Here is a 15,040-nt window from a genome sequence, read left to right on the forward strand (position 1 = left end):
AGATCCCCCCACCCTTTCTTTTTAATCGAGTTCATGTAGCTTACTATGATATTTGAGAACGAAGCTGCGTGAAAGACCAAACTGGAGACGGCACTTAAATGAGAGGAGGCTTTTTTATTTTTATTATTAATTTTATTATTTATTTTTAATAAATAAATCACCAGACGCCTTTCCGTGAATTACTTTCAAAATGCGTCCAAAATCTCTCCTTTTTTTTTAATCGTATAAAAACTACAGCGCGGTGTTCATGTGTGAAGGGAAACGCGCTGCGATTAAACCGCGAAGTTTAGTAGTTGTGTATATATGAAAGAAATAAATAAACAGTGAACCCACAAAACTCACAAATATCACGAAAACAAAGCGATATAACGTTCAAACAGCGCAAACACCAGCGCTGGTGTTGCTTTTTTAAAATGGTTATCTAAAATTGTCCTGAATTAATTGTCCGCCTTTACAACATTTATTAATTTAATAAACATACAGAAAATAATTTCCCAGTGCGCTAAGATAGAGTCAGTAAACAGGCCTAATTATCAGTCCATAATTTAAAAGCCAGCCAATAGAAACGCAGGCGGTATCTGACGTGTTATTTTAGTAAAAGTGCACATTTTCAAAGTTTGAATCTTTTGACAGTTTGTGGTCACTGTTTCGTCCTGTAGTGAAAAATATTATTATTATTATGATTATTATTATTATTATTTAATATCCGATTAGGTTATCGATTAGGCCTACAGTCCTGCACCCTTGTTTCAAGACCCTGAGAAAACGTTCATTTATTCTACTTTGTGCTTATTGATTATTATTTCTGTGTCTTGCTATTTATTGTAAGAGAAATGAAAAAGAGAACGGTAATATTTAAAAAGCTGTGGTCCGTGTGAAGTCTCAGAGAGACTGAACTGTTATACAGCTCTATAGCTTACTGAAAGTAAACATGCGCTAAAATAGTCGGCAATGCAAATAATCCCCTTATTATTATTATTATTATTATTATTATTATTATTATTATTATTATTAATCCCAGTTTTTAAAAATATCTGGTTGGCATGAACTCAAGCAAACCACCATGTACCAACTTGTAATCATTTTTTAAATATAAAAAACTTTAATTTTTTTATACTGTCCATATCCACTGTATTTCGCGCATTAAATCTCCTCTGACACAGGCTTATACAATCGCCCGAGTGCTGTGCTTTAAATGATTTCATGTGTCCTAGTATAGAGTTGAGCAATTTACTGGGTGCTGCACGAACATCAAGATTATATCTATTTAAATTTTCGTTTAGAACATCAAACATTTCAATTATACATTTATTATTATTATTATTATTATTTTTAAATAATAATTAGCCGACTGTAGCCTATTTTTCACATAGACTATGTTTACTGTACTGCTCGGTGATGTGTTATGGAAGCATAGCTTCTTGAGTTTTAGATCAGGGCAGATTTATTATAGATTAACTAATTGCTCAGTTGTTAACCGGATTGCACACTTGCTGCAATGAGGCGGAAAATAAACTTAAAATAGGCTGTGTGTGTGTGTCTGTGTGTGTATATATATATATATATATATATATATATATATATATATATATATATATATATATATATATATATATATACATATACATATACATATATATATACATATACATATATATATATATATATTGCACTCTTCGTTTTGTCATACGACATGAGGTGTGTAATCAGTCATGATCTTAATCAAATCTGGAGCAGTTTTTAAAAATATCTTATAAAAATATGAATACTTTTATAACTTAATAAATAGTTATTTTGAACAGTGACACGCTGCGCAAAATATCAGCGCGAAACAGCCTATGTGGATCAGCCCCTGAATTCATCTGAACCTAAATAATCACTGAAAGAGTTTATAACACTTTGTCAGTGTTCATTTACTACATTTTTAAAAAGCGTCTTGCATATGAATCAAGTCATTTCTGTGTGTTATTAAGTGACTTTGAAAATGCAGCAGGGGGTGAAAATATGAAGTGTGAGCGCCTTACAATGCACAGTCAGCTCGAAATGCTGTAAGACCCTGATCATCACGAAGGTGAAGGACAGGGGTTTGTAAATCGTTATATGTAGGTTTCTGTTTCTCTTTAAAATTTTATTTCGTTCTTTCTTTTTTTTTTTTTTTTTTTTTTTTTTTAAAGGGGAATAAAAGCTCTCGTGGCGCTGTCCAAGTGTTCCCTCACACAGCTGGGTGACGCGCTCATTCACTGGTATTCAGTCTTCAATTCATCTGGCGTTATGTAACATTTATTTTTATAAACTAGGCTATTGAGGTGGGGGCACAACTAATGTCACTTTTCATGCAGAAATTGCCTAGCAACAGTCGGCTAAATTTATACTTCGTGTGCATGACTTGATCGGTGAACTGATGGGAGTGGTGACGTCACGGCGCTTATTTACTGGAGGATTTGACTTCGGATTTCAGTTTTGAAGAAACAAACAAAAAAAAAAGGATTCTCCCACAGCACTCTATTTTGTTGTAGGCATATACATAACCGTTTATTTAAAGTGCCAACGGATGTATGGGGTCAACCCCAAATATATGCTTAATGGACCACAAAGCCATACCTCAAAGTAAACAAACAAACAAAAAAAAAAAAACTACAACAACGACAAAAAACATTTTAATTCTTACGATTACATGCATCAACGTGGTCGTTTTGTAAACGTGTGTTATAATCGGCAGCCAAACCTACAGGAAATTAAGCAATTGGTTTTTACACAAGTGATAAAGTATATAAAGTATACCAAATTCGGCTTTAATGTTTTTCTCGACTCACCACAGCAGTACATCCTATTTAGGCAGGTTTTTTTTTTTTTTAATCGAAAAATAAATTAAATATGATGTGTCCTTCATCTGTCTATAGTTACAATGCACTTATAAAGGCCTACATGCGAAACATTTAACTTTGAGTTTCCTTCTTTTAATTTACATGTATATAAAATACAACACTAATAAATAAATAAAATAAAAATAATATGGGCTAGACGGAATGCTGCTGGAGCGGTGTGTGGTGGGGAGGAGGCTGTGGGGGATCCCCGTGTTACAACCCAGTGACTTTCATTGAGAGAAACGTCTGGTTTTAATTCATTGAAATAGGTTTGGAAACACATTGCGCTACTTAATTCTAACCAAGCAAGTGATTTGTTAACCAGTATCTTAGTTTGAGCCTTAATAGAATCTAAAACTACCACCCATAATCATGTCTCAGTTAACTGAAATAGCTAGTATTTCTTTCCAAACGGTCCACTTTAATTAGAACACAAGCTGACTGTGTATATGGCGGTTTAAAACAAACAAACAAACACAACAACAACAAAAAAACAACCACCGCAATTACAAATTCAGTAATGCACACAAAAACGCAGCTGAAAATTATAGGCTTGTATTTAAATTACATTATGTGGTAATAAGTTGTAAAGATGTGCGCCTCAGACGACAAATGAGAAAAGTCCACCGGGTGAAAATCAGCTGATAAACTCTGACGTGGTGTCGATGAGCTCAGTAATGCAGTTCTTGCAGAACTCGGTTAGGAGCGCGCACACTCCCGCCACCTCCTGCCAGCAAAGTGTGAGCCACCGCAGCATTTCTGCAGGAGCGGGCACGGAGACGCCAGCAAGCGCGGACACCGCTTTAGCTGTGAGACTCGCGGCAAAACAGTCTGAGGGGAGAAAGTTCGGTACACACAGGCACGCGCATACCAGCAAGGCGAAACTCCACAGGCTCCGGGAAAGACGTGAGGGGCCAATTCGAGCCGCCGGCGACCGGAGTGCGCTGCCCTCGTGCGGAGCGCGCAGCGCGTCCACGTCTCCCAGACGCACACGGTCCCACTCGTGCACGTCGAAGCTTGGCACTAGCGCGCCAACGTCCACGTCCGTGCGCGTGGGAAGCGGCGTCTCGCGAATGGCGCGCACTTTCTCGCGGAAGTCCTGCATGCACTGCAAGAAGGTGAGCGGGTCGGAGAGCGAGCGAACCGACTCGGCGAGGCGCAATGCGCGCTGCTGTTCCTCGAGCGCCGAGCGGAGCTGGTTGATCTCCGGGTCGAAGGTTTGCATGACCGCGAGCTTTAGGGTTTCAAAGTCCGAGAGGATCTCACTGCGCTTGTGCTCGAGCGCGCGGAGCAGCTTGTCGAAGTACTCAGAGACCCGATCCAAGTCTCGCGAGGCCATCTGCAGCGCTTTTTTCTTCGCCCCCTCGAGCGCTTCCAGGCAGGAGAGCACCTCTGCGCCTTTCCAGCTCTCCACGGCACGAAACAGCTCCTCGAAGGCAAGCTTCTCGCGCTCGTACGCCTCCTCTAACGCGCAGAACTTGTGCCCTTTGTGTTCTCCTGTAGTGGCGCAAAAGCCGCAGATGAGCTTCAGGTCTGTGGCACAGAAGATGTTCAGCGGTTGCCCGTTGTGAGCGCGACACTGAGACATTCTTGGGCTCGCACGGATCTTGTTGTACTTCTCCACGATGCTGCGCAAGGAATAGTTAACTTGCAGGCTTGAAATGCCGTTGTGCGCGGTCTCCTTTCGGCACGTCGGACATTTGAACGGAGGTCTCCACACTGGGCTTCGGTTATCCTCCAGGATGCCTTCCAGGCACTTCCTGCAGAAACTGTGTGAACACGGCAGCACACGTGGGTCCTCGAAGAGACAGCAGCATATCGGGCATGTCAGGTCCTCCTCCAGCAAATCCATCGCGGGCTGCAATGAAAGAATAAATCAACATGAAAGCGGGTCAGCGAGTGTAAAACGGATCAAATCGATGTCACTCATTAGTGACTAATATGCATCGTACTCAGATAGCTGATTCCAGAGTTGACCTACGGCATATCACATATGCTTTGAATTCCAGCTAATAAAACAACAAAACATATGCCACAAATGATTTGATTGTGTCTCTAAAGTTGCTTCTCCATGCAGAATGTCTGGCTTGGAGAAAGAAAAAAAAAAAAGACTGAGGAACTTAACTATGTAACAGCTGAGTAAGGTTCACGTCGAGTGCATGGTTTATCAATTATTCCTTCCTGAACTACATCTACTAATCATCGTCAGTGACGGGACTACGTGCACAGCGCGTAATGACTACAGGAACGCTGTTCTCTCCGGTCACAAGTCCATTGCGCCCTGACACTTCGCTTGGGAATATCCAAGAACCCGCTCATCCTGTAAATTGTCTCCCCAGGATTTTGTTTCAGGACTCTCAGACAGACAGAGAGAGAGAGAGAGAGAGAGAGAGAGAGAGAGAGAGAGAGAGAGAGAGAGGGAGAGATGTCGATAAGGTAGCAACTGATGACTGTTATGGAGGAAAACGTCAGCAACTGAACCAAAACACAGACGAGCGCGCGGGTACACTGAGCTCTGTTGCTTTTACTGCAGTACGCGACGTAATCGTGGCGCTTGTTGCTGTGCAGACTTTGCTCTTTCCAACTGAGGAAACTTTAACCGTTTCAGGTCTAGGCACTAAAATCCGAAGTGTTTAAACCTGCATTCACTGCATGAAGAAATGTATAACACCAGTATAGATATAGAGGTATTATTTCGAAGCTCGAGACAGTTATAGTAATAGCTAGATTATGTTATAATAATATAACCCCCCCCCCGACATTAAACATTAAACTCAGAGGATTCCTTCTTTTCTGGTTGGGGGGGGGGGGATTGGGGGCTGTGCTGTTGCTATGCAAAAGCATCACAAAGTGAGAAATAATCCTCCACTCACCCCCGGGCTCCCTCATCAGCATTTCTACACGTGCGGTGCTATACGCAGTGTTAAATTTTAATCCACCTAAACGCACATAAATCATCTGGTGCGCGTTCATAATCCTGCGGAGTAATCATCTCGGTTATTTATTTCTACAAATGCTGCATCATGGTAACTACATAGCCATCCTGTTCTACAAACAGCTGAGCGCGAGCGCGCGTCACTCTCCATCGCGCCATGTGACAGGAGCCCGAGCGGCGTCGATATCTGTCCAATAGCTGGAGTGTCACGTGTGAAAATATTTTGACCTCGTTATTTTTCTTCCCCCTGTTTCCATGCCGCCAGTGAGAGCTCGCGCGCTCTCGGAGCGGAAGGGTGGTGGGGGGGTGGCTACTCTGATTGGCCGAACCGCAGGGGAACTGTGACGGTCGATACCGCGGAGCGCCGCTAGAGGGCAGTGCGACGCTGCAGCCACATCCGGCTCCATACACACATTCTCCACTTTTTTTTCTTTCCTGAAGGCTTCCGTGACGCACCTAATAACACTTCCGGGTTTAGTTTGTTCTCCAGTAACGCTAAAGGTGATATGGCCGCAATGTTTACATGCTGTCTGGGCTACTGTTGTGGTGATGGAGGATCCGATCATAAACCTCTTAAAGAAATGCCCACCGTTCAGCTCGACACGCACCACATGGGTACGAACAATTAACCGGTTACCGGCTATAATAACGAATAAAAATAAATAATAAACGATTTAGCTTCAATACTGTGATCATTAGACAGCGTGATCTTCTGGTAGACAGGGTTCCTGTAGCCATCTTGCGCTTGAAGTGTTTGAGTGATAACGGAGTAGGAAAGTGACTATTGCTTTAACTCCGCTATTAAAGTGTCTTTTCTGTCTGCTTTAACTTGTAGTCATAGTTTGCTAACAACTGTCTGCTACTCTGTTTGGACACTGCCTTATAAACCGTGTTTCTTAAATAGCCCTTCTGTAAATATAAGCCAATACACGCAAAACGGTGCATCCAGCTCCCTGTGTGATGGTTGTTATGAAATACATACCGAGAGAGAGAGGGGGAGCAGATTGGAGGTGATGTGTGAGCGCGGTGTGTGTTGCTCCTGCAGGCGCAGATGTGGTGGTGGTGAAGAGAGGGAGGCGGATCTGTGGGAGCGGAGCATGTCTCGCCAACGCCCCTCTCCACCAGAACAAGAGCTACTTCGAGTTCAAGGTCCAATCCACGGGTGAGTAAACAGGGACATTAGGACCAACAGTCGTGACTGGGATGAAACCGTTTCACAAGATGGCGTTAGTGATAAGACTAGAGGTGTAACTATGCACTCTGGTCACGATTCAGTTCAATTACATTCTCACAATATTTCAAACAAAATGTTAAGGAGTCTTTTCAGTCATGATTTTTTTTCATTATTTTATTTCTGAACCATAGACAATGCAAAACAATGTGCATTTTTTTTATCTGTATAAAACGAAATAATAAAAAAAAATGCTATGAACAGAGGTGTAATATTGTAAACAAAATGTACGTAAATACATTTATAAATTCTCCCAAAAATGTGATTGAATAAACAAAGTCTCTGACTTGGGAAAAATGATTGATTGAAACATAATGAGCTCCGTAGCAGCACCTGAGGTGTCATTTTAACGAGAAATAGAGCTCCAAACTTGTCTAAACTGCCCGTCACGTTAGACCTAGATGTTTGTACTGCACTGTCACTTTAATTCCACTCAAGTCTGCTGCTTATATCTACAATGTTTACACCTGACTTCACTACATCACACTGTTAGACTGTATTCTTTTAAAATATATTTATTAATATTTTATTTCATTTATAATATTAATTTACTTTTAATATACTTTCTCTCTTTTCTATAACTGTCTGTGCTGCGTGCCGAAACGAATGCAAAATCAAGGAAATTCTGCAATATTCTGAGGAATTTACTTAAAAATTACTGCAGATTTCCTGCAGATTTGGGCCAAGATACATCATGTGACATCATCGTGATGCACATTCAGCCCTCTTCGATTCACATGCATCGAACATGATTACAGCTAAAACGTCTCATTTACCACTAAACATCACTGTGAAAGACTGAGCAATTACAGTTTCCCAATTCAATTAGTTTTCCTTAAAAAAAAAAAAAAAAAATTCAATTTTGAAATAACCTGCAGTAAAATCAAGCATATTTTGGCTGCAACAATTCGTGAAATCCTGTATGGACTCGTATGTGAATTTCACTCTAGGATGAATAAAGTGATTGATCAATCAATCGATCTATATAATAAAACAAAGGCAACCTGAGTAAACACAAAATACATTTTTAAATGATAGTTACATATTGAAGCAAACAAGTTATCCAATACCAACTGGACCTGTGTGAAAATGTGTTTGCCCCCATAGTTACTAATTCCTCAAATTTATGAAACTGCATTCATAATGGGGTTCAGCTTGACTAGATGCAAGCAACCAGGCCTGATTACTACAAACCCTGTTCAATCAAATCAACACTTAAGTAGAACTTTTTCAACAGCATGAAGTTGGTTAAATGTCTTATCCATTAACACACTATGCTAAAATTGAAAGAAATTCCAGAAATGATGAGGAAGAAGGTGATTGAAATACATCAGTCTATTTCAAAGGCTCTGGGACTCCAAAGGACCACAGTGAGAGCCATTATCTCCAAATGGAAAAACTCGGCACAGTAGTGAACTTTCCCAGAAGTGTCCGACCTTCCAAAATTCCTCCAAGATCACAGCAACGACTCATCCAGGAAGTCACAAAAGAGCCAAGGACAACATCAAAGGACCTACAGGCCTCTCTTGCATCAGTAAAGGTCACTGATCGTGACTCCACTTTTAGAAAGACAATGGGCAAAAATGGCATCTATGGAAGAGTGGTGAGGTGAAAACCACTGCTAAGCCAGAAGAACATTAAGGCTCATCTGAATTTTGCGAAAACACCCTTTGATGATCCTCAAACCTTTTGGGATAATGTTCTGTGGATTGATGAGTCGAAAGTGGAACTGTTTTGAAGACAGGGGTCCTGTTACATCTAGTGTAAACCAAACACAGAATTCCACAAAAAGAACAACACACCTATGGTCAAGCATGGTGGTGGAAGTGTGATGGTGTGGGGATGCTTTCCTGCTTCAAGGCCTCTGCAACTTGCACTAATTGAGGGAAAAATTAATTCTGCTCTCTACTAGAAAATCTGAAAGGAGAATGTCCACTCTTCAGTCCATAAGTTGAAATTTAAGCGCAACTGTATTATGCAGCAAGACAACGATCCAAAGCCTAGGAGTAAGTCCTAGTCCTAGAAGTAAGTGAAAGACTGATCTCCAGTTATCGGAAGCATTTGGGTGCAGTTATTGCTGCTAAAGGTAGCCCAACCAGATTTTAAGTTTAAGGGGGCAGTTCGTTTTTCACATTGGTGATAGGTGTTAGACAAATTTTTTTGCTTAAACAAATAAATAAATAAATAAATAAACTATTGCGTGGTTACTCAGGTTGCCTTTGTTTTATGTTGTATTTCGTTTGAAGATCTAAAACTATTTACTATGAGACATATATAAAAATAGAAGAAATGAGGTACTCTATCTTTCTATCTATCTATCTATCTATCTATCTACAGTATCTGTCTATGAAAAAAAGAAATGGAAGAAAATTTGTGGGGAATTAGGAATCTTATCAAACTGTACTACCATTCCATACCATACCAGGTCTTCGTAAAACAAGTATTTTGTGCTATTCTGTGTACTTCATCACTGCGACCTTACAAAAAAATTCACAGGCACAGGTTTACCACAACTGGACTGTTGACGTTTTCTATTCAGAAACTGGAATTTTCTCTAAACGTCTTGAACTGTTAATCATTTAACTTTTCATGGGCTTTTAGAGTATTGACAAATGATGGAAATATTTCACGTGCTGTGGTCAGTATGTAAAGCTGTCAGTTTACCAGAAGTGTCTCTGCAATGAGTGATTGTTGGTTTTGGCTGTCAATCAGTGTATTATCCACTCCACTTATGAATGTGGAGGAAACTTCTAAGACTGTCAGAACAGACCTGCTTAAAGAATGATTGGAGGTTTATCTTTAAATGCTATATTTAGCCTCTACTTTCACTCCTGTTGGGTTGAGTGGAGTTAAAAGTGCACTGTAATCAGCCACTGGAGGGCTTCAGAAACATTTTACCTTCACTTTTCAATCTCTGATATGCTTCCCACCATCTATACATACTATAGTTACAACAGTACACGCTAATTATAAAGAACATCAGGAGGATGTACACAGCAAAATAGTCTGAAAATTGAGCAAGATGATTGTCTGAATTACAAGCAACATGGGCAAAGGTAGCAGTAATAAAATAGGTCAAGACCAAGCTAGGTCATGATTGAGTGCAGTACAGCAATAGTTTTATGATGCTGTTATTGTTATGCTCGATTGTTGCCCATCAGTGTGTGTTTGCTTGATTGTGCCCAGCAATGGTCAGTTAAAAGCAGTCTGGAAAATTACACTGTAAAATTTTTTATCAGATACTTGTATGCATGTATAACATTTGCCATGTAAAATTTACAAAAGTGTGCAAATTAGGACTGAAAGTGCTGTTTGATGCTGCTTGTGTAGGTGTGTGGGGAGTCGGCGTGGCCACACAGAAGGTGAATCTAAACCAGATACCTTTGGGTCAAGACAGTCACAGTTTGGTGCTCAGGCACGATGGATCTGTATATCACAATAATGAAGAGAAGAACTGCCTGCCAGCTAACAGTGTGCCTCAGGAGGGAGACATTGTGGTAAGAATATGGCAATTTTACAACAGCATAATTTGTCTGTTTAGTGGGGGGAATGTGCACTGTACATATTTGAAGTATCATTCCAAAACACAGTATATCCATTTTTGGCAATCTTTGATGACAAAGTTTATTTTATTATTATTATTAATTTTTTTAATCAGACCTGCTGAGTATTTGTTTAAATGTATTTCAATATATCAAATAATCAATATTTTGTTTTCATGTATTTAAGCACAGGCTTCCATGATTAAGGACACCTACAGATTTCATATATAATTATAAATTTTTCAATATAAACAGTTTTTGTATATAAACAATTTTTGTTTGACAAAATTCAACATATATATCACACACACACATTTTATATATATATATATATATATATATATATATATATAAAATGAGAGGCAAAAATATAGTAATAGTTTTTTAAAAATCAATACAGATATCAGAGTTGCTCTCTAAATGCAGTAAATGAAAAATATTTGAATTTGGTAACAATAGGTTTATGGTTAAAGTGTTTGCACTTGCACCCCACCTCTCCTGAATTACAAGTTGCTTTCACATTTTCTCTCACACAACTGTCTTTTCTTTGATGCTTACTTTCAGGGCTGCTCTGAAATAAATTTTAAAAAGTTTGTTAAATAATGCTATATGTGATATGATGATGCTATAAGTGTGTACAATCAATTTAAATTATATATATTTAAAAACTGAAAATGATATAACCAACATACATTTCATGTTCTTTTGAGGAAAAGAAAGTGTTCTCTGCTATCTGTGTCACCCTAATACTTAACTTTTTAAGTAATTTTTTGAAGTATTAAAATCATTCAGTTATTGCAAACCCTTGCAATATGCATATAACAATATGTCATTTGTGATATTTTGATAATTACGATATATTGTTTAGCCCCAGTTCCAGTAACCCTTCAGCCTTCATGTTCATAAAACTGCAAAGGTTTTAAGTTTAATGCCAACATGGTTTTATGCTGAGAGAGCTGAGGTGGAACAGGGTATTTGCATCAAGCTCTCAGGCCTAGAGATTCCATTCTGCTAAGATACCGTATATCACACTATATTAAAGAAACAGACATGGCAGAGAACTTGGAAGAAATTCATTTTTTTAATCCCTTAAACAAACAAATTGGCTTGTAATGCGATCAGCCCAATGAAGGCCCCTACAGTCGTGATCTCCATCCCTGTCATGCTTGGAAATGATATATCTGTAAATAGACCCTTATGAAGAAGTCATTAAATTAGCATTGTAGTGTTTATTGCTTGTCACTGGCTGTTTAATGTTGTATTAAAGCTGATGGTAGAAAACACCGCAGCTTAAGTTTCCCCAAGGATTCTATAAACTAATTCTGATGTTATGGTACGTGTTTGCATGTTTTTCAGGGATTAACATATGACCATGTGGAACTGAACCTGTATCTGAATGGGAAAAACATGCAGTGCCCAGCCTCAGGCATTCGAGGGACTGTGTTCCCTGTAGTTTACGGTCAGTTATATATATATTTTCCTTTTTTTCTTTATTTAACTAGTCTAACATATTGACAAAACCCCATTCCTATATCTAGTTGTAGTGTGGCAGAAGATGTACAGAGAGGACAGAATGCTAATGTAGAGTAGCAGGTAAAATAGTGACATAAAAGTTTCAGGGATCAAATTCATTGAAAGCATGCATAGAAGTTGATGTGCAAAATTAGAGAGTATTTTGGAGATACCATACAGTGAATAATGATCAGAAGAATGTTCAATTGAAATGTACTGTTAGTTATTCACAAACACTTTATCCAAAGTGATGTCCTTTTAAGATACAGTGCAAACACATGTTAAAGCTGTTTTACCCAAGGGCACATCAGTGGCTCTCTGACGGTACTGAGCCTCCCACTGCCAAAGTTATAACTGAAGTTGTATTTGATTCTCTGTGTTGCAGTGGATGACAGTGCTATCTTAGACTGCCAGTTCAGCGACTTCTACCACACTCCTCCTCAAGGCTTTGAGAAGATCCTGTTTGAACAGCAGATCTTTTGAGCCTTCTGCTTCACATGCACTTGCAGAGAAGCCGTCCTCAGGGCTAAAGTGCTGATGTTGGAAAGAGTGTTGCATTTCTCTGTTGTATTGTTTAAGCCTTCTCTGCTACTGCTGCCATAGTCCATACAAGACAAGCCAGATGTTTATATGTATGTGAAAAGAAATCTTTAACCATATCAAAAAGTGCACACACAGTCAGCCATAAACTTGAATGTCAAATTAGGTTGTGTGTGTGTTTTTTGTTTTTTTTAATGTAGCCTGCATTATAATTTGACACTCATTATTTAGTATGTGGCTGCTGTAGTATTAGTGTGTCACGGCACCAGGCTCTGCGGTTCGAACCTGAGCTCCGGTTATTGTCTGTTTGGAGTCTTGCATGTTCTCCCTGAGGTTCTGTGGACTCTCTGGTTTCTCTAAATTGTCCAAAGGCGTTCCATCCAAGGTATATTGATTAGCTGCTCTCAGTGTTCCCCAGATAGGCTCCAGGTCCACTGCAACCCTGACCAGGATTAAGCAGTAACTGAAGACGAATGAATGACAGAATTAATGATTTCCTAAGTTTTTGTGCAATTTGATATACCTAGGACAGGAACTTTTATTTATTTTTTATATATTTTTGCAAAATGGTACATTAACACTATAGTAAGTGAAGAGAAATATACATGTCCTCTGGTGTAAAAAAAAAACAAAAAAAAAAAACTAAACATGACTAATGTCTTGTTGGTTTGCACTATTTAAAGTAAACAACCAAATTATGTATTGTCACAATTCTAAATAAAAATTAACTCTGTGTATGAAAACTTCTATGAAGTTTTGTGTATGTATTGATTCAAACTTCTGTAAATGTTAGTAGTTGAAGAAAAACAATATAACGATATAACTTAACTGTCATATAAGTTAATGATTATTGTCTTTACATTTCTTACATAACACAAGCGATAAAGAGTCATAGTTTAGTAGGCTATTGCAGGCCTATACTCTTCCAGTTGTGATGGCTGAGAATCTGAAGCAATTAAAGTCTGAAGTAAAAATGACTAACAGACAAGTGTGATTATTAGTACACTGGTTCATGCTTTTTCTATGCAATGCTTTTGTTTCTTATTCCTTTGCAGGGTTAAATAAATGCTGCAATTTCTCCCCTGACGAACTACTCAATCAGCCATAAAATTAAAACCACTAGCAGGTGATGTAAGAACATTTATCTTTTTACAATGGCAACTCTCAAGGGTTGGGATATATTAGGCAGCAAGTGAACAGTCAGTTCCCAAAGTTGACTTGTTGGAAGCAGGAAAAGGATCTGTGCAACTTTGACAAGGGCCAAATTGTGATGGCTAGACGACTGGGTCAGAGCATCTCCAAAACGTTTTGTATGGTGTTCCCGGTATGCAGTGATTAGTACCTACAAAAAGTGGTACAAGGAAGGACAACCGGTGACCTGGTCATGGGTGCCCAAGTCTTACTGATGACGTGGGGAGTGAAGGCTAGACCATCTGGTCTGATCCCACAGAACAGCTACTGTAGCACAAATTGCTTAAAAAGTAGCTGACTAAGATAGAAAGGTGTCAGAACACACAGTGCATTGCAGCTTGCTGTGTATGTGGGTGCGTAGATGCAGACCAGTCAGAGTGCCCATGCTGATTCCTGTCCACCACCGAAATTGCCTACAGAGAGCATATGAGCATCAGAACTGGACCATGGAGCAACGGATGAAGATGACCTGTCTGATGAATCACGTTTCCTTTTGCATCATGTGGATGGCTGGGTGCATGTGCATTACTTACCTCTGGTGCACTAAGACAAGCCAGCGGAGGCAGTGTGATACTCTGGGCAATGTTCTGCTGGGAAACCTTGGGTCCTGGCATTCATGTATATGTTACTTTTACATGTACCACCTACCTAAACATTGTTGCAGACAAAGTGCACCCCTTCATGTCAATGGTATTCTCTAATGGCAGTGGCCTCTTTCAGTAGAATAATGTGCCCTGCCACACTGCAAAATTTGATCAGGAATGGTTTGAGGAACATGACAAAGAGTTCAAGGTGTTGACTTGGCCTCCAAATTCCCCAGATCTCAAACTGATCAAGCATCTCTGGGATGTTCTGGACAGACAAGTCTGATCCATGGAGGCCCCACCTCACAACTTACAGGACTTAAAAGATCTGCTGCTAATGTCTTGGTGCCAGATACCACAACACACCTTCAGAGGTCTTGTGGAGTCCATGCCTTCATGGGTCAGAGCTGTTTTGGGGGCACAAGGAGGACCTACACAATATTAAGCAGGTGGTTTCAGTGTTATGTCGGCTCAGTATGTGTTATTGATAAAAATGCAGATGTGACAAGATCTTTGCCAAATATTACAGATTTTTTTTTCTGTCTTGAAAATCAATGACACCCTTGATAAATGTGGATAATGGGGAAATATGCAAGGATATATTGAGGTGCTGGGAACTGAGAAGTGAACTACTCCACCCT

At 39.5% G+C, this 15,040-nt stretch overlaps 2 protein-coding genes across 4 annotated transcripts; one reads left to right on the plus strand and one right to left on the minus strand.

Annotated features, from left to right (window-relative positions):
• Positions 1-2,503: 2,503 nt before the first annotated feature.
• trim13 (tripartite motif containing 13) lies at positions 2,504-5,981 on the minus strand. 3 transcript variants are annotated; one of them, XM_017470264.3, is made up of 2 exons: positions 5,738-5,981; positions 2,504-4,722 (listed from the first exon to the last, which is right to left on the minus strand). In XM_017470264.3, the coding sequence occupies exon 2, from the start codon at positions 4,714-4,716 to the stop codon at positions 3,502-3,504; it is 1,215 nt and encodes a 404-aa protein (XP_017325753.1). In that variant the 5' UTR covers positions 4,717-4,722; positions 5,738-5,981; the 3' UTR covers positions 2,504-3,501. The 3 variants fall into 3 exon arrangements, with proteins under 3 accessions (XP_017325753.1, XP_017325755.1, XP_017325754.1); XM_017470266.3 differs by lacking the exon at positions 5,738-5,981 and adding an exon at positions 4,990-5,430; XM_017470265.3 differs by lacking the exon at positions 5,738-5,981 and adding an exon at positions 4,817-4,983.
• Positions 5,982-6,184: 203 nt separating this feature from the next.
• Positions 6,185-13,377, plus strand: spryd7b (SPRY domain containing 7b). Its single transcript, XM_017470270.3, has 5 exons — positions 6,185-6,414; positions 6,845-6,961; positions 10,361-10,527; positions 11,929-12,031; positions 12,470-13,377. The coding sequence occupies exons 1-5, from the start codon at positions 6,306-6,308 to the stop codon at positions 12,565-12,567; spliced, it is 594 nt and encodes a 197-aa protein (XP_017325759.1). The 5' UTR covers positions 6,185-6,305; the 3' UTR covers positions 12,568-13,377.
• Positions 13,378-15,040: the final 1,663 nt, after the last annotated feature.

This window comes from Ictalurus punctatus, chromosome 6, assembly GCF_001660625.3.
Source record: "Ictalurus punctatus breed USDA103 chromosome 6, Coco_2.0, whole genome shotgun sequence".
Taxonomy (NCBI): Eukaryota; Metazoa; Chordata; class Actinopteri; order Siluriformes; family Ictaluridae; genus Ictalurus; species Ictalurus punctatus.

Excerpts from the sequence above, each read along its gene's own strand:
- spryd7b (XM_017470270.3), top strand. The coding sequence starts at position 6,306 with ATGGCCGCAATGTTTACATGCTGTCTGGGCTACTGTTGTGGTGATGGA. Across the intron at positions 6,415-6,844 it reads GCTCGACACGCACCACATGG|GCGCAGATGTGGTGGTGGTG; the intron begins GTACGAACAATT and ends TTGCTCCTGCAG. Across the intron at positions 6,962-10,360 it reads GTTCAAGGTCCAATCCACGG|GTGTGTGGGGAGTCGGCGTG; the intron begins GTGAGTAAACAG and ends CTGCTTGTGTAG.
- trim13 (XM_017470264.3), bottom strand. The coding sequence starts at position 4,716 with ATGGATTTGCTGGAGGAGGACCTGACATGCCCGATATGCTGCTGTCTC.